At 39.4% G+C, this 21,698-nt stretch overlaps 1 protein-coding gene across 4 annotated transcripts in view; it reads left to right on the top strand.

The window, feature by feature from the left end:
- The window catches only part of LOC136711731 (protein TANC1), a 118,363-nt gene that overhangs the window by 93,926 nt on the left and 2,739 nt on the right, over window positions 1–21,698 (top strand). For 3 of the 4 annotated variants that reach the window (XM_066688176.1, XM_066688178.1, XM_066688179.1), the window contains 13 exons: window positions 5,311–5,419; window positions 5,515–5,637; window positions 7,548–7,784; window positions 8,166–8,351; window positions 9,029–9,107; window positions 16,517–16,650; window positions 17,195–17,318; window positions 17,461–17,636; window positions 18,231–18,363; window positions 19,581–19,610; window positions 19,705–19,796; window positions 20,456–20,602; window positions 21,525–21,625. In XM_066688176.1, the coding sequence (XP_066544273.1) occupies window positions 5,311–5,419; window positions 5,515–5,637; window positions 7,548–7,784; window positions 8,166–8,351; window positions 9,029–9,107; window positions 16,517–16,650; window positions 17,195–17,318; window positions 17,461–17,636; window positions 18,231–18,363; window positions 19,581–19,610; window positions 19,705–19,796; window positions 20,456–20,602; window positions 21,525–21,625 (1,671 nt within the window). The remainder of the gene's footprint in view (window positions 1–5,310; window positions 5,420–5,514; window positions 5,638–7,547; window positions 7,785–8,165; window positions 8,352–9,028; window positions 9,108–16,516; window positions 16,651–17,194; window positions 17,319–17,460; window positions 17,637–18,230; window positions 18,364–19,580; window positions 19,611–19,704; window positions 19,797–20,455; window positions 20,603–21,524; window positions 21,626–21,698) is intronic. The other variant, XM_066688177.1, reaches the window with a different exon arrangement.

The following is a 21,698-nucleotide window of genomic DNA, read 5'->3' on the forward strand; positions in this document are numbered from 1 at the left end:
TACAAACGAGGCCATTTCTCTCAAACATTATTCAGAGACTAATGTAATAGCTGTCTGTGCACGGCGAGCTGTTCCTGCCATGTGCCAGCACTGTAAATGAAGCTGCAGCAGACGGGATGCAAGCATATATTCGGCGCAGCCTCTTCTCAGACTCTCGCAGAATACTTAAGAGCTCTGCCCCGTTCACAAATTTGAATAAACATGTACCTTGCTGCAGGAATTTTAATTTGTGCCCATATCCGCCATTTATTGGTGGATTTATGATGCAGCGTAGAGCTCTGTTCAAGAGGCTGAAGAGAAGCCTTAAAGGATATAAAATTATTACACCGAGCTCCAAATGCACCATTTATAAGCTGTTATTTCTCTTTACATACCTTCTTACTGATGCAGACAAATGTCAAAGCACTTTATCTACAGATGTCTTTTCCATCCTGGTTCTGTGTGGTTTTCTCCCATGTGACCACGGTCGTTCAAGGCGACTGGTATCCTAGGCCCCTCCAGGATTGTGTGGTGATGCAATCAGATGAGAATGAGTGTACATTTTATCCCAGTGTATATGAGAGGCACGTCAGTGCGGATCCCATTGCTTTATTGTGCCTCTGCATCATGTTTCATTCAGTTTACGTTTCACATTAGAACCTATCCATGTAGTACAGAGAGAATAAAAATGGCACTGGACTATTTACACAAACATGAAATAAAGCTACTCATATAAATGAACCAATGCAGATTGCAGGGGAAGAGAACTGGTGAAGTGTATGTTCGGTTCCCTTCCTTCTTCACCCTGTTCATGTGCAGTAGCACCCAGCTCGTAATCGCAACAACACATCCATGTTCAGAACGATATAGCACTGTACTTAATTTTCAGCTGCCTGCGCTTAAAATTGAATCCTTTCAAAACAGGCCCAAATCTCTGACCTTGTGTACAGACTGTGTGCACAGAGTTTCACTTTGGAAATCTTTGTTTGTGTTACAAACATCATGTACACTATGTTTGTGGTTGTCTTGTATACATTCATAGATAATTCACTAGTGAATTCCAACAACTCAGTGACCTGATTTTCAGTCCAAAACCTCAAGATGTCAATAAAGCTCCTCCAGGTAAATTGATCTAAAGAATAAACCAGTAAACAAAAGAACAACTAGCAAATTCTATAATGTATCTTCATAATGAAGAAGATTGCAATCATATTCTGCAGCTGATGTTTCAAAGCTGATCTTACTTAAAATAGGTTGACATCTTGAGGTTTTGGACTGTAAACCAACTTGATCTGGTTTCAAATTTGCTAGAGAATTTCCCAGGGTCTGAATTATACATTAGGAATCGCTTTCTATTTCTTTATTTCTTTGTAAGTTCAGTATGTGAGAACAGTGACATTGTCTGAGCATTTTCCATCAAAGACTTAAACACAGATACTGAGCCACTTAGATATGTGAGACATGTAAGATTTACCTGGAACATATTTAACTGAAAGTATTTAACTGCTTATTGTTTCTGGGTTCAGGGGCTGACATGCAAAATATCACTCTTAATATAACTTACAATCCCTTTTCAAGTGGTAGCAAATTTTTACATCTTTAAACATTCTTTAAGCATTTGTGCTTGAAAGTAATGGGATGCAAATTTAAACGTGAGAATGGTTGAAGCTGGATGTTTTTTGAGGGAAGAACAGGCATGAGTGTTAAATATGTATGTGGTCATCTGAAATATTAACGGCAATCTGCTGTGTTCTACTTCAGTTCAGTTAATGTGGACATGAAACGCCAACTGCAAACTGAGCATTGTTTTTCTGCGATTTCACATTTAGTACACTGTTTACTCGTATAAATATACACTTACCTAAAGGATTATTAGGAACACCTGTTCAATTTCTCATGAATGCAATTATCTAACCAACCAATCACATGGCAGTTGCTTCAATGCATTTAGGGGTGTGGTCCTGGTCAAGACAATCTCCTGAACTCCAAACTGAATGTCTGAATGGGAAAGAAAGGTGATTTAAGCAATTTTGAGCGTGGCATGGTTGTTGGTGCCAGACGGGCCGGTCTGAGTATTTCACAATCTGCTCAGTTACTGGGATTTTCACGCACAACCATTTCTAGGGTTTCCAAAGAATGGTGTGAAAAGGGAAAAACATCCAGTATGCGGCAGTCCTGTGGGCGAAAATGCCTTGTTGATGCTAGAGGTCAGAGGAGAATGGGCCGACTGATTCAAGCTGATAGAAGAGCAACTTTGACTGAAATAACCACTCGTTACAACCGAGGTATGCAGCAAAGCATTTGTGAAGCCACAACACGTACAACCTTGAGGCGGATGGGCTACAACAGCAGAAGACCCCACCGGGTACCACTCATCTCCACTACAAATAGGAAAAAGAGGCTACAATTTGCACAAGCTCACCAAAATTGGACAGTTGAAGACTGGAAAAATGTTGCCTGGTCTGATGAGTCTCGATTTCTGTTGAGACATTCAGATGGTAGAGTCAGAATTTGGCGTAAACAGAATGAGAACATGGATCCATCATGCCTTGTTACCACTGTGCAGGCTGGTGGTGGTGGTGTAATGGTGTGGGGGATGTTTTCTTGGCACACTTTAGGCCCCTTAGTGCCAATTGGGCATCGTTTAAATGCCACGGTCTAACTGAGCATTGTTTCTGACCATGTCCATCCCTTTATGACCACCATGTACCCATCCTCTGATGGCTACTTCCAGCAGGATAATGCACCATGTCACAAAGGTCGAATCATTTCAAATTGGTTTCTTGAACATGACAATGAGTTCACTGTACTAAACTGGCCCCCACAGTCACCAGATCTCAACCCAATAGAGCATCTTTGGGATGTGGTGGAACGGGAGCTTCGTGCCCTGGATGTGCATCCCACAAATCTCCATCAACTGCAAGATGCTATCCTATCAATATGGGCCAACATTTCTAAAGAATGCTTTCAGCACCTTGTTGAATCAATGCCACGTAGAATTAAGGCAGTTCTGAAGGCGAAAGGGGGTCAAACACAGTATTAGTATGGTGTTCCTAATAATCCTTTAGGTGAGTGTATGTGTGTATATATATATATACAGTGAGGGAAAAAAGTATTTGATCCCCTGCTGATTTTGTTCGTTTGCCCACTGACAAAGAAATGATCAGTCTATCACTCGATCAGAATAACAACAAAAAAATCCAGAAAAACGCATTTCAAAAAAGTTTTACATTGATTTGCATGTTAATGAGGGAAATAAGTATTTGACCCCTTCAACTTAGTACTTGGTGGCAAAACCCTTGTTGGCAATCACAGAGGTCAGACGTTTCTTGTAGTTGGCCACCAGGTTTGCACACATCTCAGGAGGGATTTTGTCCCACTCCTCTTTGCAGATCCTCTCCAAGTCATTAAGGTTTCGAGGCTGACGTTTGGCAACTCGAACCTTCAGCTCCCTCCACAGATTTTCTATGGGATTAAGGTCTGGAGACTGGCTAGGCCACTCCAGGACCTTAATGTGCTTCTTCTTGAGCCACTCCTTTGTTGCCTTGGATGTGTGTTTTGGGTAATTGTCATGCTGGGATACCCATCCACAACCCATTTTCAATGCCCTGGCTGAGGGAAGGAGGTTCTCACCCAAGATTTGACGGTACATGGCCCCGTCCATCGTCCCTTTGATGCGGTGCAGTTGTCCTGTCCCCTTAGCAGAAAAACACCCCCAAAGCATAATGTTTCCACCTCCATGTTTGACGGTGGGGATGGTGTTCTTGGGGTCATTCCTCCTCCTCCAAACACGGCGAGTTGAGTTGATGCCAAAGAGCTTGATTTCGGTCTCATCTGACCACAATACTTTCACCCAGTTCTCCTCTGAATCATTCAGATGTTGGCAAACTTCAGACGGGCCTGTACATGTGCTTTCTTGAGCAGTGGGACCTTGCGGGCGCTGCAGGATTTCAGTCCTTCACGGCGTAGTGTGTTACCAATTGTTTTCTTGGTGACTATGGTCCCAGCTGCCTTGAGATCATTAACAAGATCCTCCCGTGTAGTTCTGGGCTGATTCCTCACCGTTCTCATGATCATTGAAACTCCACGAGGTGAGATTTTGCATGGAGCCCCAGAGCGAGGGAGACTGACAGTTATTTTGTGTTTCTTCCATTTGCGGATAATCGCACCAACTGTTGTCACCTTCTCACCAAGCTGCTTGGCGATGGTCTTGTAGCCCATTCCAGCCTTGTGTAGGTCTACAATCTTGTCCCTGACATCCTTGGACAGCTCTTTGGTCTTGGCCATGGTGGAGAGTTTGGAATCTGATTGATTGATTGCTTCTGTGGACAGGTGTCTTTTATACAGGTAACGAGCTGAGATTAGGTGCTCTCCCTTTAAGAGAGTGCTCCTAATCTTTGATCATTACCTATATAAAAGACACCTGGGAGCCAGAAATCTTGCTGATTATTTCCCTCATTAAATGATTTATCAGAATCCTACTGTTAAAAACTGTTTGCAGCTTTAATGTCTTATTAGACAGCAGTGCCGAACCTCATTGTCTTAGTAGTGCTGCAGTCGGTGACCTGTTTTTCAGTCATATTTCACTCAGTCAAATATAATCAATCCATCTATTGTATAGCAATTAACAATAATAGAACAACAAAATCACTATCTTTTAACTATTATTATTATTTTGAAAACTGAAGCATGAGAGAGATTAAAGTTTAATGGAAATAGTTTGGCCGAGATCAAAGAAACTGCATTCATGCGTGGCCTTTTAATGAAGTTCTCAGTTAATTAACACCCGGACTTGCATTACCAGCAAGGAATAATATAGTGGCTGCATTCACGTGGAACACAGTCTGTATCCGCAAACGAAGACCGTCTAGACGGAATTAAACACGGTTTAATCGGATGATGACTGAGACCTGCTGAGTAATGGAAGTGGTAATGCACCGATCTTGATGGATACAGTAGTCAGCAAACTTTCAGGCTAAGAAATAATATTTTCATGATCCATGTCTAAATTAACAAATTAAGAGCTTTCCATTCAGAGGAGACAAACACTGCTACTGAAGTCTCGGCTGGTGGCGTTTTCAGGCATACTAAGCTCTGTACGTCTGCTTTACTGGGAGCAAACTTACCTTTTAGAAATGGTACCAGAAAAGCCTCACTTGTTTTAAGACCCAAGTTGAAGATGTATCACACTTATTTTGGTGAAATGCCTGATGTTCCTGATGTTCAAATTGATATGTTATATATAATATAATATTTTTTGAAGTTCTTATAGTATACAGTATGTATCAATTGGATTGCGGTGTTTAATTTTTGGTATTATTTTTTACACAGGAATGGACATGCTCTCATGGCTTTTATGCTTTCTCGCCAAGAAGGCAAATTAAACCGCCAGCAGACCATGGAACTTGGGCATCACATCTTGAAAGCACATATTTTTAAGGTAAGAACAAAATTTGAGTGGTTCAAAATAAAAGTTGTATTGCTCATTTGCTTCAATCAAATGTTAAAGTTACTTTTCCAATGCTGTCCTCCCAGGGTCAGAGCAGAAAGACTGGTGTTTCCTCCAGTGTCCTCCAGGCATTGTGGATAAGTTACAGTACTGATGGTCTGTCCGCGGCCCTAGCCTCTTTAAGGAACCTCTACACTCCTAATGTGAAGGTAAGCTGTTCTTTCCTTTAACTGTCTCCTCCCCTGCAAGCTGTTTTGTGTCTCTAAAACATCTACAACTTCCCCGTCTGTCACATCCTACACCCCGTTTCCATTCTTCCATTTCTGTACAGCCACACCTATACAGCTTTGTAGTGAATTCCCAGGTTTTAAAGTCCTACCCGAGAGGACTGTTGGATCTCCACCTCCCTTGTGTCCTGGCCCTGGGACTTTGTTCAGTCCCCATTATTCTTCTGCCATTCTGATATGCTACCATTAGGTACCCGTCACGTAGATCAACAAGCAACAACCGTTTATTTTTTAATAAATTCGGTAACTACTGACAGAGAGTGTTTGGAAATATTTGGAGAGCAAGTAATAGTCCCACAGTATTCAGTCTTAAAGCGGCTGGTGCCCGAATCTAATGTAGGCATACTGAGGTGCTAATTTACTTTCACATTTATTTGTTTAACCTTGCCTTCTTTAAGCATGTTGTGAGTACACCGAGTTTGCACAAAATATTAGTTTATTATGTAGATGAGGCCATTAATGATAAATTACATAACTGAAAATATGGGGAAGATTCCTCCAGCCTCTGATTGATGTAGGTTGTGGTTGATCATTAACATGATCCATAGCCATTTTCAGCTACATTCTCCAGATACTCGTGCCACTATGAGTAATTATGGGGCCTTTCTAGATTATTAGTAATTTAATAAACAAAAGGTCATGTTAATCACCGAGCTTCGGGATTATTTGATGTTGATGTGTTCTGGTCCCGGCGCTGCATGCCTGCATTCCATATTATAAATGAAAATAAGTGAAAACTTTAATAATATTGCTGTCCTAAGGCATGCAAAGGAATTAGAGGTGCAGTTGATATATTCTTGCTTTAAGCTGAAAGGACTGTTTTTTCAGTCTCAACACCTCGGCCATTCATGGGATTTAAATTGAATGTCTTTTTTTATCAACACATTGTATAGCCTTATCGTGTTTTGCTTTACTGGAAAACTAATGTCTTCTGTAAAATGACTGAAATAACATCATTAGCTGAAGTAGGAGGAGATCGTAAATTGGTTCATTGTCTTTGAACGCCTCTGGAAATTCTGGTGGTTCATTTACTCCAATGATGTATTTGTAAATAAAACCAGTCCCATTACCCGGCTGAAACAAACCCTGCGTTCAAGACCTTTCTGGTTAAAGAGCTTCTCATTATGAAATTCCTAATGAAGATATTTGTGCAATTATTGTGTAGAAAATCATAAAATTGTTCAGTCTAGCATTAGATGAATTAAAAACGGGTAATCTACATGCTCAAAAAAGAATATGTATAATATATATTTTGTCTTCAGCTTTATGAACTATTAAGTTATTAAAATAATAATGATTTGTTTCCATTTTTACTTGTGAAGGAAGTGACACTTTGTTGCAGCCAGGCTAGGTTGTTATTGTCGATGCTAGGGGAAATTGAATTGAGCTGTCTGTTGTGCAATAAGATGAGATGGTTCCAGATGATTGGTCTCAGCAAAGCTACAATGTGGGGAATATTCTCATGGAGGAGCTCCACAATCATTGAGCTACAAAGAGGAAAACATTATGCTAAAGGGCAGGAATAAGTTCATCTTTCTTCACTATAAGTTATTAACAGTGGGAACTCGATATGGCCAGTGACCTGTCTCTGCATTACTGATGTCTTATAAATATGCTTCACTCTCTTGGGTCAATATTATGTCTCTTTCTTTTGTTTTGTTGGGTTTTCTTCTTAGGGGGGTCGGTAGATTTGAGATCTCTGAGGTACACAGTGTTATATAAGTTTTCTTGATTTAAGTAAATCAGATTTTTCTTTCTTCCAGTTTCTCATTCATTGATTATTGCTGTACCCACAAGTGTCAACAGACCTAAGAAATGCCCCTGTTTTTCAGGTCAGTCGGTTATTAATGCTCGGGGGTGCCAATGTGAACTATCGGACGGAGGTCCTGAACAACGCCCCGGTGCTGTGTGTGCAGTCTCACCTGGGACATCAGGAGATGGCCACCCTGCTCCTGGAGTTCGGCGCTGCTGTGGACGGAGTCTCGGAGAACGGCATGACCCCCATCTGCTTCGCCGCGGCTGCCGGACACCTCGGCCTTGTGAACTTGCTGTGCAAGAAGGGAGCTAAAGTCAGTCTAATTACAGCATTCTGGGTTTTGCACACTCTCTTGTTAAAAACAGGATTAAAAAAAGTCCCTTTATTGCCTTGAAGATCGAATGTCTGAATGTAATGAGTTCACACAGGCCGGTACTTGATTGATCGTGTTCATTGTGAGATCCTCATTATCGCTGCCTAGGTTGGCTATGAGGGACATGACATGTCACCTGCACACTTCAGTGGTAGCTGTCTGTGATTCAGGCTGTCTGAGTATTTCTGTGGATGTACAGTTTTGTCTATTCGTAGGGTCTTCCTTTTTTCCCCACCACCCCCACCGATGTTTGTTTCAATTGTGATGTTGTGGAATGTGTACTATTTTATAGGGGTCCTTATACTATGTTCTCTCAAACAGGTGGATCATGTGGACAAAAGTGGCCAGTGTGCTCTGGTCCATGCCGCCTTAAGGGGCTACCCAGACATCATTGATTATTTACTGCAGCAGGACTGGATACCTGAGAGTCAGCAGCAGAACACGTGTGTGAAGAACAAAGCCCTTCAGCAGGCCTTGGTTGCAGCCTCCAGTATGGGACACACTCAGGTGCTGTATTACAGCCATCACACCTGACATACTATAACGATAGAGTTACACATTTCCACGCTAGTCCTTTTTAGTGCTTCATAACTCTTAAAAACAAAACTGCTGTACCGATTCAAAGAGTGAGACACTTAAAAGCATGCATTGCTAGAAGGGAATTGAGTTAAATTTAAATATTTAAGTTAAACTTTTCAGTCTCTGTTTTCATGACGGTGTAAATCCCAAGTTCCTTGTGTGGCAAACTAATTTGTTTGTCACACACGTTCCCAGCAGCACGTGATTCTCTCAGGCTGTGGTAGTTGCTGATTAAGTGCGCACAGATGATAAGGGGTTTGCCGCAAGGTTGAAAATAACAGATCTTGTTCTTTTTTGTTTTATTGACTTATTGTGCAAGAGGGGGTAGATGGAAGGGGGCTGTGAAGGGTAAATACTGAGATATTAATAGGACTGGATTAATCTTATTCTAAGAAAGTCCCAGAGAGTCTGTTTGTACAGTACAGGCGTCAGCACTTCAGTGGTCTGAAGTGATTAAAATATCGTATAAAGTAGGAATATGATTGTGTTAACCTAAGCTGCTTAGGTATTGATTACCTAAGTAATTTCATGGGTACTATATGCGTGTGCATTTTCATTGTGCTGATGATATTTACCATGTTTCTTGTTGAACTCTTTTCTCACAGGTTGTTAGAGGTTTGCTTGCTTTGGATGATGAACATTCAGTGCAGATTGATGGCCACGACACACTGTGGGGAGAAACAGGTAGTTTTTTCAAGCTTTGGTTTTGCACCACATCACTTTGGTTAATTTCCCCCTGCTATACTTGATGTATGATCAAGAAAACCTTGTGTCTTTATAAGAAACTGCCCTCCCTCTCATTAAAACAGACCAACAACAAACGTTTACTTTTCAAAGTATTTCCCATTCTTACGAAATCTCAGATTCCTGCCTAACTGGGATTGTAAAGTTAATAGTTCATTTACAACTTGCTCAATACCGAAATATTGTTTGTTTGACTTCCTTCATTTTAAAAGCACTGCATTGAAGCATCTACACTGCCTTGTTATTTCTGTGGGCTACTTACACTCTGGGTTTAACTTGAAATGAATGATCTGTCACTGCGTCCACATCCTATTTTGTAGCTCATTTCATACACCACATTTCCCTCATTCTCAATATCTTATCATGTCCACTGTTATTCTAGATGCATGTGATGCCATACATTCACATAAATAAATTGCTTTCAGACACTTCTCTTTGCCAGTTTTTCCAAATGTTTTCTTTTCTATAAGCCAGCCCTTAGCAGTTCAATTTTCTTTTTCATCTTGATTTAGTGTCATCAGATTTGGATAGGTCTCTTCTCCACTAAGTGAGTGGTTTTCCACTTCAGAGAAGAATTACAGCTGCTGATCCTATCACTCAGAGCTTTGCTACTAGTTGGAAAAAAAAAAAACCTTCCAGTTATACCAGCCATTTATCTTGTTTTATTATGGACTTTGGACCAGATTATAGATTACGCAAAGAGGTTTATATCTTTTTGAACTATCTAAGGGCAAGCCGGGCACTATGTACTGCTGAGAGATTAAGAAATAGAGACCAAGTGTACTTTCATTAGGAGCAATGGAAGGGGCACTGTTTTTCATTATAATGCAAGTGAATTCTGGAGACACTGGCTCAAAATACATTGAGCAAATAGCTTTGAGTTTTTTAGACTATGTTTTGGAAAATTGATGGAGAAGCTGGGTTGTGAGTACAGAGACAGGAAGCAGGTGAGGCAGAGAGATTATCTGGGAGCTGGTAGGGGGGCACAATGGGAGGTAGTGGCTGTTAATGGCAGGTCAGAGTGGCTGAAGATTTGAGAACAGATAGGAGCTGAAAGCAAAGAAGAGGAGAAAGTGAACTGGCTTCAAATAAGTTTATTTGTTTTCATGTTTTTGCAGGATGTTTGTGGGGGATGGTTAATGTTTTCCTACAGATACATATGATTCCAGTAACATACCTGTAGAGCTTCCTTTTCTAGTTAATTAACATCCTGACATTTTGTTTTACACTTTCTCTTCAATATAGCAATAACATGCAGTGATTTTATAATACAAATGTAATAGTAATTTGTATAGTTAATTTGCTGTTAATGTAAAATAATCATAACTATTATTGTCATAAAAAAAATCTTTGGTACTTAGTTGTGAAAACTCTGGTATTTTAAAACATTTATTATGTTGCAGACTTCTTGAGTGGAAAGGCTTTTTGTGGAGCTCCAGATAAAGCATGAAATAGGCTTTATCAGTCTCTAAACACTTAGGGCTTTTTTCCCCTTTGGTGTTCTGTTATCTGAACATGATAATGCAGAACCAGCAAGTAATAGATGTTGTTTTTGAGTTGTCACTTAAAAATGTGCATCTCAGAGGAATTGGGTGCTTGTATAAAATAAACCTAAATCACTACATTAAATCAATTTACATGAAAACTAATACAATCAAGATATGTTCAAACAAATGTGGGTAATTATACAGAGTTTAGTTGGTAAGATTTTATTTTTTATTAAAGTAGCTTACATTCCATTTTGATGTATTATTTGAAATACAGATTGTTAAAATTATTTTCAATGCACTCTGTGAAGATTTGTTAGTTTGTTCGTTCATTCAGAGGTGAACAATGAAGGCATTGTACATTTTGTACATTGCAGGGTTGCCATCCCAGTAATAAATGGCTGTCTGGGATGTAGGTCAACCCATTAGGAGAAGCTGTCCTCAGCATTGCCTGGCTTGTGCTGCAGAACAGATATTTCCAGGCAAATGGAGAGAGGCTTTACAGTGTCATTATCTCATAGAAACGAGAGCTGTGGACCTCGAAATATTCCTTACATTTCTTAAAAAGAAACCCCAAAAACTAAAAATTAAGTTCCTTCCTTAATCTCCACTAAGAATCCCACCAGATGGTTTTCTGGGCCATATGATTTGGAGCTGTGTAGACACCGCAGAAGCCTCATCTTTAGAAGGCTTCATTCCTTAAATATTAGACCTCACTCAAGTCACGCCTGCGTGCCCTTCCTCTAGTGAAATGTAAGAAATATGATATTCTCTCTGCCTTCTAATTCTATATAAGTTCACAGCACACCGAGAAACACCTCCTGGCTACAGCCACTGAGAAAGATTGTGTTTGTGTTTGTATTTTAAACTCCTGAAGATCTACCTTTTTATTTAGTAACTTAATTCTGTTTTATGAACCTGGTAAAGCCAAATTAATTTACAATGCATCTGTTTTGAACCATGAAAAGATAACTCGTTACTCTTGAATTATGTAAAAGTAATGGTTTTAGAAATATTAATCTAATCCAAATTTTTGTCCTTAAAATATCCATATATATCATAGATGGATACATAGATACAGATGTGTAGTTTGATTGAGTCCCCAAATTATGTCGACATATTAAAATACTGTTGCAGTTATCTACAGTAGGATGGTGGAAAGCAATAGAAAAAAACACTGATTAAAAAATGATACATTGCACTGTGCATAGTCCCCAGAAGAGCTGTCTTGTTGTGAATTATGGAACAGATTATGCACAAAGATAAGTGTATGTCTTCAGCATCATTATACTCGGGTACCTGCAGTACAGTATCTAATTGCCTACAAGCTCTATGTACAAAGTAGTTGCTTTCAAGTGATGGTCTTGTTGTTTTTCCCCGTGTTCACATTGCACAAACGTAATACCAGGTGTTGCTCGAGGGTTGCACAGCACCTCAGTGACCTGAATTAAGAGAAATAGCCCTTCGCATAATAGCCTGGTTAATGAATGCATATTGAAATGTAATTGCTTGCAGCTGGCAGAGATACAAGACAAAGTAAAAACTCTTCCATTCAAGGAGATAAACAGGAACAAATTAATTGTTTTCCACCATTCAGCAACCAATAAAAAGTATTCAACCAAGTGTGTTAATTTTCCACCTGTTGCACACTGCCTGGAAGGAGTTTTCTTGAAATTGCATTGTTCTGAGGTGCCTTGTTTTAATGTCATATCACAATCAAATAAATAATCTAATTTGGGTCCAGAGACTGGATATTGTATTAAAAGTTGGGTGCCACATATACAGTGAGGGGAAAAAAGTATTTGATCAATCAATCAGATTCCAAACTCTCCACCATGGCCAAGACCAAAGAGCTGTCCAAGGATGTCAGAGACAAGATTGTAGACCTACACAAGGCTGGAATGGGCTACAAAACCATCGCCAAGCAGCTTGGTGAGAAGGTGTCTTTTATACAGGTAACGAGCTGAGATTAGGAGCACTCCCTTTAAGAGAGTGCTCCTAATCTCAGCTCGTTACCTGTATAAAAGACACCTGGGAGCCAGAAATCTTGCTGATTGATAGGGGATCAAATACTTATTTCCCTCATTAACATGCAAATCAATGTATAACTTTTTTGAAATGCGTTTGTCTGGATTTGTTTGTTGTTATTCTGTCTCTCACTGTTAAAATACACCTACCATTAAAATGATAGACTGATCATTTCTTTGTCAGTGGGCAAACGTACAAAATCAGCAGGGGATCAAATACTTTTTTCCCTCACTGTAAGCTCTGAGCAAACTCCAGAGCAGAGAAAATGCTGAATTAACTTGGGCTTCTTGATGTAATTACATTGAAGTCACTTTGGAGAAAGATAGATGCAAGAATTTTTTTAATGAAAATTAGAAGTCAATATTACCATGGATATCCTTCGTGTGATATGGATCTTGGCAGTGTTTAATGGTTTGATCTCATACAGCCATATCTGAAGGTATGATAAACTAGGAAAGTCAGTGAGACAGAAATACCAAAAGCTGTGAGAGATCCTGTAAAATTAACATTCATTGCCTCTGCCTGTAAACCATTTCTTATGTTGATAACCTGTCTCATAAGTATGATTTAAGATTCACAGTAGATGAAAAGAATAACTTCTCAATGTAAAGTGGTCTTATGGAGTGTTTTCATATTTAAAGTAAAATTGAATTACTTTATCATGTTGGCACCATTGCTTTAATTTTAGTGTGGCTTTACAGAACAAATCATATTCAGATGTGTTCCATGCTGACGGCTTACGTGAAAGAAATTGCAAGATAATTTCATTCGAGCTGTGTTTTCCCTAGATGGTAGCTTTCTGATGTGTTTGAAAAAGAATCTGGAAGTTAGGATGCATGATCTATGTGACATGAAAACCAATAAGGTCCACAGAAAGCGTCCAGTTTCTCTAAATAGCCGTCCTTTCAACACCTCATTAGATGCTGTAGAAATGTTAATTGTAATTGTTTTATATAAGAGAGTCAACACAAAGGAATACACTAGATAATTGTAAATTAATGCAAGCGTTGTTTTAGAGAGAAACTCATTTCATTACTACATAAATAAACTGCAATGCAGCATGTATATTGTTATAAATGCATACACAGTACCTTTAAAAGAACAGATTATAATGGTTATATTAGTTCTTTGGAAGTGTAACTGATATTCCAAAGCCCAGAAAATCCTTATCATCGCAGAGATCTTTTAAAAAATGTAGCCAAAGGGTGATTGCTACACTTCCAAGTTCATAAATACAGCACATTGTATAATAATAGAGAACACCGGTTCTGTTTTGCTTGATCAACCATTACGTCAGAATAGTTTTTAGTGCTAGAAATGTATGGTTCCTTCAAAGAAGCTTCATACTCGGATATCAGATTTGTAATGGTCACTCTTGGATAAAATCGGCATTCAGTAGTGCCGCTTTTGTTTTTTTCCTGCTTTTACCCAAATCAGTGCCATTTCTAAATAAAGAAAAGTTTTAAAATCAGTTCGGCCAAACATTATGAGACAAAACAAACCGATTGCATGTACTTCAATTACTACATCTAAACACTGGAGTATACAATCAACTCCCAAGTGGTGGAGCAACAGGTTGATTGCCCCTCTGATCTGAGCAGCTCTCAGCTTAAAAGCTAAATTGCAGGACCCCATCGCCAGCCCGATCGAGCTGTGCATGCACCTTTGGCTGCGTAATCCACAGAAATATATCTAAAGGACTCCTCCCTCAAGGGCCATTAGAGCGATAATAAAAACTGTGCGTTTCCATAACCAAACTCCTTCTCATAATCACCAGCATTAAATCTGTGCCACAACTGCTTAACAAACGCAGTGGCATTTGAGAAAACCCTGTGGTATTTATTTAAAGTAATACAGTATTTAAATCTCAATCATAACCCTGCAGTGCCACATTTACAGCTTTGAAGTACAAGGCGGACACTGTACATGGTGTTTGTTTTTTGTGCTCGGTAAACATGGAGGAGGCTGCGGTGTCTCGCCTCTGCAGTGAAGCTGTTTGCTGTTCAATTTTAAACTTGTAGTGACCTAGACCTGAATTAATGAAGAAGCAGACTTTGTGTCACGGGCTGCAAGGACCAGGCTTTCACTTGACAAATCGGTTGTGCTGTAGCAGGCAGACAGCTGGATTTGTTTTCCTTTATTCACACTTTGATTTCCACACTAGCCTCCTTTCTGATTGTCTTCTAAATTGTTTGTCTGTAGAAAAATAAAGTATTTTCCATCGATGTTGAATATTTAATGTGCATTACAGCATTATTTATGCACTTTATGTCTGTATTAATATGCACAAAGGGATATATTCAGGGCATCTCCTTTTAAGTCATATTTCACTGCATACTTTGCAAAAAGCAGCAGGGGAAAAATACAAAGATTGAACAAATAATAAGCAATTGCCCTTTACATTATTTGGTTTACTTCTATATTGTTAATTCATTCCTTAAATTTTTATTTTCATGTTGCTGTGAATAGAATACAAGTAATAATTATGTCTATGGTTTATTTAGTCTGTGAATGTGTGGATTATTTTGTGAGTGATTTATACAAGACTAGACTGTACAAGGACAAGAAGAAAGAGTTTTAGATATGTTTAGACTACTAGACCAAGACAAGAATGTTTAGGTCAAAGATGCTGAAAGTGGAGTAGTCTTAAGCAAGATGCGTGTGATTAATATTATGTATAAATATTCAAAGTCACTTAATATCTTTAGGATAAAGTTGATCGTTGAAATGGCATGAGAACCTTTAAGAAGAACTGCTGTGATTTCCTTGACGATCATTAAATCTCTTCCAAGTACTCTTCTTGCCTGAACATTTTTGAGGAACGAACCTTATTTACAGGACAGTTGTTCTGTTTTGTGTAGCTCTTGCATTGAAAGTGCTAACTTTTTGTTATGCGTTTAGAGACTGAACAAAACTCTTCTCCTTTGTGTGGCCTTTATACACTTCACACCCAGCTGCAACACAAACAAACTCGCAATCCCCCAAAAAAGCACTCTGAAATCTCATTGTTTTCTCCTAGATTGAAAAGTCATGTGTTGCCCTGGTTTCAGTCAGAGTCCATTATCACATCCCTTCCTAAGCAGTTATTTCCTTTTTGGTTTGCTGGCCAGGAGTCAGGAGTCTGACAAACATTTTTAGCTTTCCCTCCACTTAATGGTCTGTTCTCATATTTTCCACATTACATCAGCTGCCTGTTTAGCTGTGCATTTAAATTCTTTCCCCGCGTTAAGGGTTTGGATACAAAAGCACACTGATTCCTGGCCCAGGTTTTCAGGAAGATCTGAGTCTGTTTTTGGCTGAAAGACCGGAATTCCTGGCCGCGGTTCTTAATGTTTTTACAGCCCAAGCAAACCAGGTTCTTTTCTTACAACTGCACATTGGCAAACAAGTAAAACAAACATCAAATGAAACTTGTTCAGAGCCATGTTGTACCTGAACCAGATGATCTTTTGTTAAATCACCCCTACTTTATCCACTTTTCTTCTCCGTAGACATTAACTCAAGGCTTCCCAGCTGAACTAAACTAACTAGTCAATTCTTTGGCATGGTTTTACCACATCCATTATAGAAATGGTAATTGAGTTCAGTACCATTATTGAGTCACAGTAAGGAGGAAGGACTGGTAACTGAGAACCCCTGCATTATCCCTTCATTACTTCCTGAGTTCATACACTCATCATAATCAGTGATTGCTTTGCCACTCTCCCGGTCATACCATCTGGAAGACTTCTGTAGTGTGTGACCAAGGTCTGGCTGTCATGTTCTCCATTAGCAGCGAGGCTGTGACTGCTCTCCTGTGTTTAAGATCACACTTGACTGGTCATCTCTCCGCAGCTCTGACAGCAGCAGCCGGCCGAGGGAAGCAGGAGGTGTGCGGGTTCCTCCTGGAGCACGGGGCGGTGGTGCAGCAGGTGAACCGCAGGGCCGTGTCTCCTCTGTTCTGCGCTGTGCGACAGGGCCACTGGCAGGTAACTCACGCCCGTGGACATCGGGGGCCCTGAAAGTGTCGGGACGGACAAAATAAGCAGCTTGTTATGGAGCATGACAGATGGTACCGGACAGGCTGTGATACTGACACTAGTTTGCTTCACTAAACATGTCACACTAAACAAGGGAGCATCTGAATGGAGTTATTTGAGGTTTGAGTTATTTTCACATGCATCATGGATGTAAGCCTGTCTAAATAGATATAGTCAGGTCATTGCTGTACCAAGAGGGTGAAGCTCTGATCTTACTGTTAAGTCTCTGACTTCATCATCAACCTTCTTTGATTAAGAAACAAGTGACCTGGGTAATGAGGGATCAATGATAAATCAGACCTCCCTTTAGGTAATGCTGTCTCTCACATAATCTTTGACTTAATCATGCTCTGAGCAGGGGGGGATTTTCAGACTGATCCCGTGAGCCACTGGCAATAAGACCATGAGATGCAGACACATCTGTCCTGTGCGGGCAGGTGGATATGAGCTTACAGGGTTGGACGTGCACTCACGCTTCTGCCGTCCCTTTCAGATTGCTGACCTTTTGCTTCAGAACGGCGCTGATGTAAATATAAGTGACAAGCAGGGCCGAACGCTGCTGATGGTGGCTGCGTGTGAAGGGCACTTGAGCACCGTGGAGTTCCTGCTCGCCAAAGGTGAGCCGACCACAATACGGGGAAGAGGGAAGAGGCCTTTGTATGTTAATTGATGGGACCAATTAGAAACGGACGATTTTCTTGGTGTTCCTTTATTAATGACCGCATCGGTGTGTGTTAACTGGTCCTTAATTGCTCCTAGGTGCTTCCCTAGCCTCGATGGATAAGGAGGGATTGACGCCGTTAAGCTGGGCGTGCTTGAAGGGACACAAGCCTGTGGTGCAGTTCCTGGTGGAGAAGGGTGCGGTCATCGATCACACGGACAAGAATGGGAGAACTCCCTTAGACCTAGCGGCGTTTTATGGGGATGCTGAAATAGTGAGTAAAAGCCAAGGCTACAATCATTGCAGCCAATTTGAATCTCAGCTTGACTGTTACTCAATGAGTTATAAAATCAAAAGCAGACCATCATGACACCTGCAGTGTCTTTGTACGGTTTACATTTCTTCTTAACTCTGAAGGAATGGCTGATGAAAAGGTTTTAAAAACTGCAGGTCAGTTTCTATATATTTTTCTAAATGGTTTCTTCTAGCAGTGACTTCAATAGTATTAGTCTACAACATGGACATTTATTTAACTAGAACCTCCTAAAATAAAAATGTAAAATGAATACAAAAACTATATACAACTCAAAACATGTCTAATTCAACACTTATTTCCTTTAGAAAAGCACATCAGGAATATGCAGCAAGAAAAGAAAAAAAAATGCATTAAACTATGACCCTTGCGGAAGAAAGAAATTGAAATAATTTCTTTAATAACCGCAAACATAATGAACTAAGTCAGCTACGTCTGACAAGTGACAGCAGCACGTATGTGAACCGCACATCTGTGGCCAGACTGGGATTAACGTGCAAGCTGTTGCTCTGCTACTGAAAAAAAGCCTTGATGAACTCCTGTATTGATTTGCAGGTTCATTACTTGGTGGAGAGAGGTGCGGTGATTGAGCACGTCGACTACAGCGGGATGAGGCCCTTAGACAGGGCGATCGGATGTCGAAACACGTCTGTGGTGGTGACTCTGCTGAAGAAAGGAGCCAAGCTGGGTGAGTGTGACCGCACTGAAGACCTGCTTGTATAGACCTCTCTCCACGATTACGGATATGTACTCGAGTAGTTTGTATTGATATGTTTATTTATCTAAAGGCTAGTCTGTGTCCGTTGGCAGATGGGTTATTTCACTTTTGAAATGCTTAAGAATCATCTTATTGTTAAATACAGAACTTAAGTTGAAATCTACTGTTTTGCCAAGAAGCCACAGAAATAGAGAGCACTTCGGCGTAATCTGTTTGTGATGCCCCAGGAAGGGAGACGCTGAGTGTCAGTGATTGTTTTCAAGTGAAATGAGCTTTTTGATTCACCTTTCCAACACTTCATCTGAAATTCAAAATCAACTGACACATGGCACTCTCTTCCTGTGTTAGTTAGGCTCTCCCGCTGGTTTACACTCAAGTTTTCCTTGTAGTATAAATGTAAAAAGTGTAAAGGGCTACATTTTTACAGAGAGCCATTGTGGGCCTATCATTCCTCAAAATAAATAAGTGTGTTTTTGATGGCACAGGATAAGTTTAAATGTCAGGAAGGTGGTGATCTCTTTCTAATGAATCCTTTTGTGGATTTAAAACTTCATAAAATGAAGAGATTAGATTTGTTTTCCCTGATCCTGTCTTCCCTTTGTCTTGTTCTTCATAAAAGGGTATTTTCCCCAAGGCCTGTTGTAAGGGTAATTAAAGTATCTGACTTTCTGCCACTAAAAATGTCATTTACTGAACAATAAAGGCCTGCAGCCTGCTTCTCTGCATTTTTTTTTATAGGATATAGATTATTCATTTTCTCATTATCAGATCTAATGAGTCCTTCATTAAATGCTCTTCTAAACCAAAATGTTGATGAAGATTGAATTTTAAATTAGAAAATTACGATATGATAGTTCCTCTCATTCTTACTTTAAGAATCCCATCAGGCTTTGTATACCGATAGTCAACTTTATTTTAAAAGTAGGGAAACTCATTTAGAGGAAAAAGACATGTAGGAATTTGTGTTACTACAAAAGTACAACTATAATCTACTTCTTTAAAAATTAGATCTTTAAGGCCACAGCCTATACAATGATTAATATATTTCACATTCCACAATTATTCAGGTATTTAAAACATTGTTGTTTTCTGTATGTACACTGACCTCACTTTACAGTTTCCTGTCTGTCTCTGTAATGTCTCACCCTTTTCTTTCTCTTACCTGCTTTCAATAATACCTTCTTAAGGCTACAGAACGTCTCCTTATGACCGATCAGGTACTCTCTTTAGGTAACTTTACTCAGTACCAATTCTATTGTCAGTCTTGGTTTTGGAGCCAGGGCGGTTTGTGCGACTCTCTCTCTCTTGCAGGGAACGCAGCGTGGGCGATGGCCACATCCAAGCCTGACATCCTGATCATTCTCCTGCAGAAGCTCATGGAGGAGGGAAACCTGCTCTATAAGGTAGGGGTGTTCACGGTTACTTTACCCAAACTAGATGGTGTTCGACAGGTGGGTCATTGCATTCAGAGCTGTAGGAGGTAGACTGTTTGCCGAGCAGAAAACATGTTTAGAAATAATGATTCACTTTCGTTTTCATATTAAGAAGCACCAGAGCATCTAACTAAATTATTACTAGAATGTGTTATTGTTTTCAATAATAGTTTTGCGTTTTTTATAACTCAAGATGCTTTCTTGTCCATCAATAAAAAACTAAAAACAATACAAAAAGGGGAGAGGGTTCGGGGAATAAAATGTCAGGTTCACAATGTGACATCATGGCATTTTTGGATGGTTGCTTTTTGTTTTTAACAAATCTGATTATATTTTTGAGGTGATACATCTGCTCAGAAAAACAACAAAATGTGTGTCTTGCAGCCATTCAATACATTGTGTAGCCAGACAGATGATTGGCTTGGGTTTTCTCGCACACAACGTCGATTGATCTATGACATTTAAAAGATGGATTTTGGGGGGTAAAAAGGACACATAGGTCAAGCAGTATGTTGATGATTGATGAAGAGAGAATCTGCAGTGGCTGACTGCTGGAAAGTTTATTTCACTTTGGTTTTAATCCCGAGATGCTTCTCTACATCTAACAACCGTCTCTTCTGAACTTCCAGAAAGGGAAGATGAAAGAGGCGGCTCAGAGATACCAGTATGCCTTACGAAAGTTTCCGAGAGAAGGATTTGGGGATGACCTCAAGGCTTTTAAAGAATTGAGGGTTTCTCTGTATTTGAACCTCTCCAGATGTCGGAGGAAAACAAACGTAAGCCTTCTGTTGAGATGCTTTCTCTTTCTCTTTTTTTAAACTGTTTTGCACTCCTCTATAGAACTCATCAAACGCCAGAGTTCAAATGAAAAAAATAAAGAAAAAAAACACAATTGTAAGCAGGAGTGATTTCAGTTAGAAATCTGCTTGAGGGTAGAACTGGAGTATTTTTAGTCAAGCTAGTTTTAACATGTCATTAGCATGAACAAATGGCATTAGTGCATTAACAATCAAGTGTGATGCTTCCAGCAGTTTGAACTAAACAAAACACAATTCATCGCAGATCATTATGAAAAAACGTAATCCCTGCTGTTCTCAAGGACAGAGAAGTACAACGCTGTCTTCGTGAAAAATAACCAGTGTTGACCATTCTCGTATTTCTCAGTTTAAATCAGGCGTTGTTACCGAACATCTGTTGAAAAATATGTAATAGGATTATAAATCCTTATTAATATCTAGAATGATACTTTACAAATAATGCAAAATCATTATTCAAACTTAAGTTCTTACTCTTAACTTTGTTGTAATTAGTAATTTACGTCTTCTAATTATGACAAATTGACTAAATTCCACAGATTATTTGTGTGCTTTTATTTATTCATTGCTGAGTTCAGAATTGTGTGGATAGATTAGATCTCACTGTACAAGATGAGTTATTGCACATTTAGAATGAACTTTAATTGTGATTTTCTATTTATTAATGGACTTATTATTCAAATTATTTTGAGTTCATATTATAACTTCTAGTACGATACAAGGTATTTTTTATAATAGTGACATTACCAAAACAAATGCCTAGAAAGTTGCCAGTGTATCATTGCCACTAGATCTTTACATTTATGGGTTCATAGTAGACATTAAAACAGTTCACTGAGCAGCATGTATTTCACATGTTTAAATGGATCTTTACTTCTCACAGGACTTTGGCATGGCTGAGGAATTTGCAACCAAGGCACTTGAACTAAAACCAAAATCATACGAGGCCTACTATGCCCGAGCGAGGGCAAAAAGAAGCAGCAGGTAAATGTCATTTCAAGTTATTGAATAAAAAAAAAATTAAATCCTGTATTGACACAGTCCTATTTTGATATCA

This window comes from Amia ocellicauda, chromosome 16 (genome assembly GCF_036373705.1).
Source record: "Amia ocellicauda isolate fAmiCal2 chromosome 16, fAmiCal2.hap1, whole genome shotgun sequence".
Lineage (NCBI taxonomy): Eukaryota > Metazoa > Chordata > Actinopteri > Amiiformes > Amiidae > Amia > Amia ocellicauda.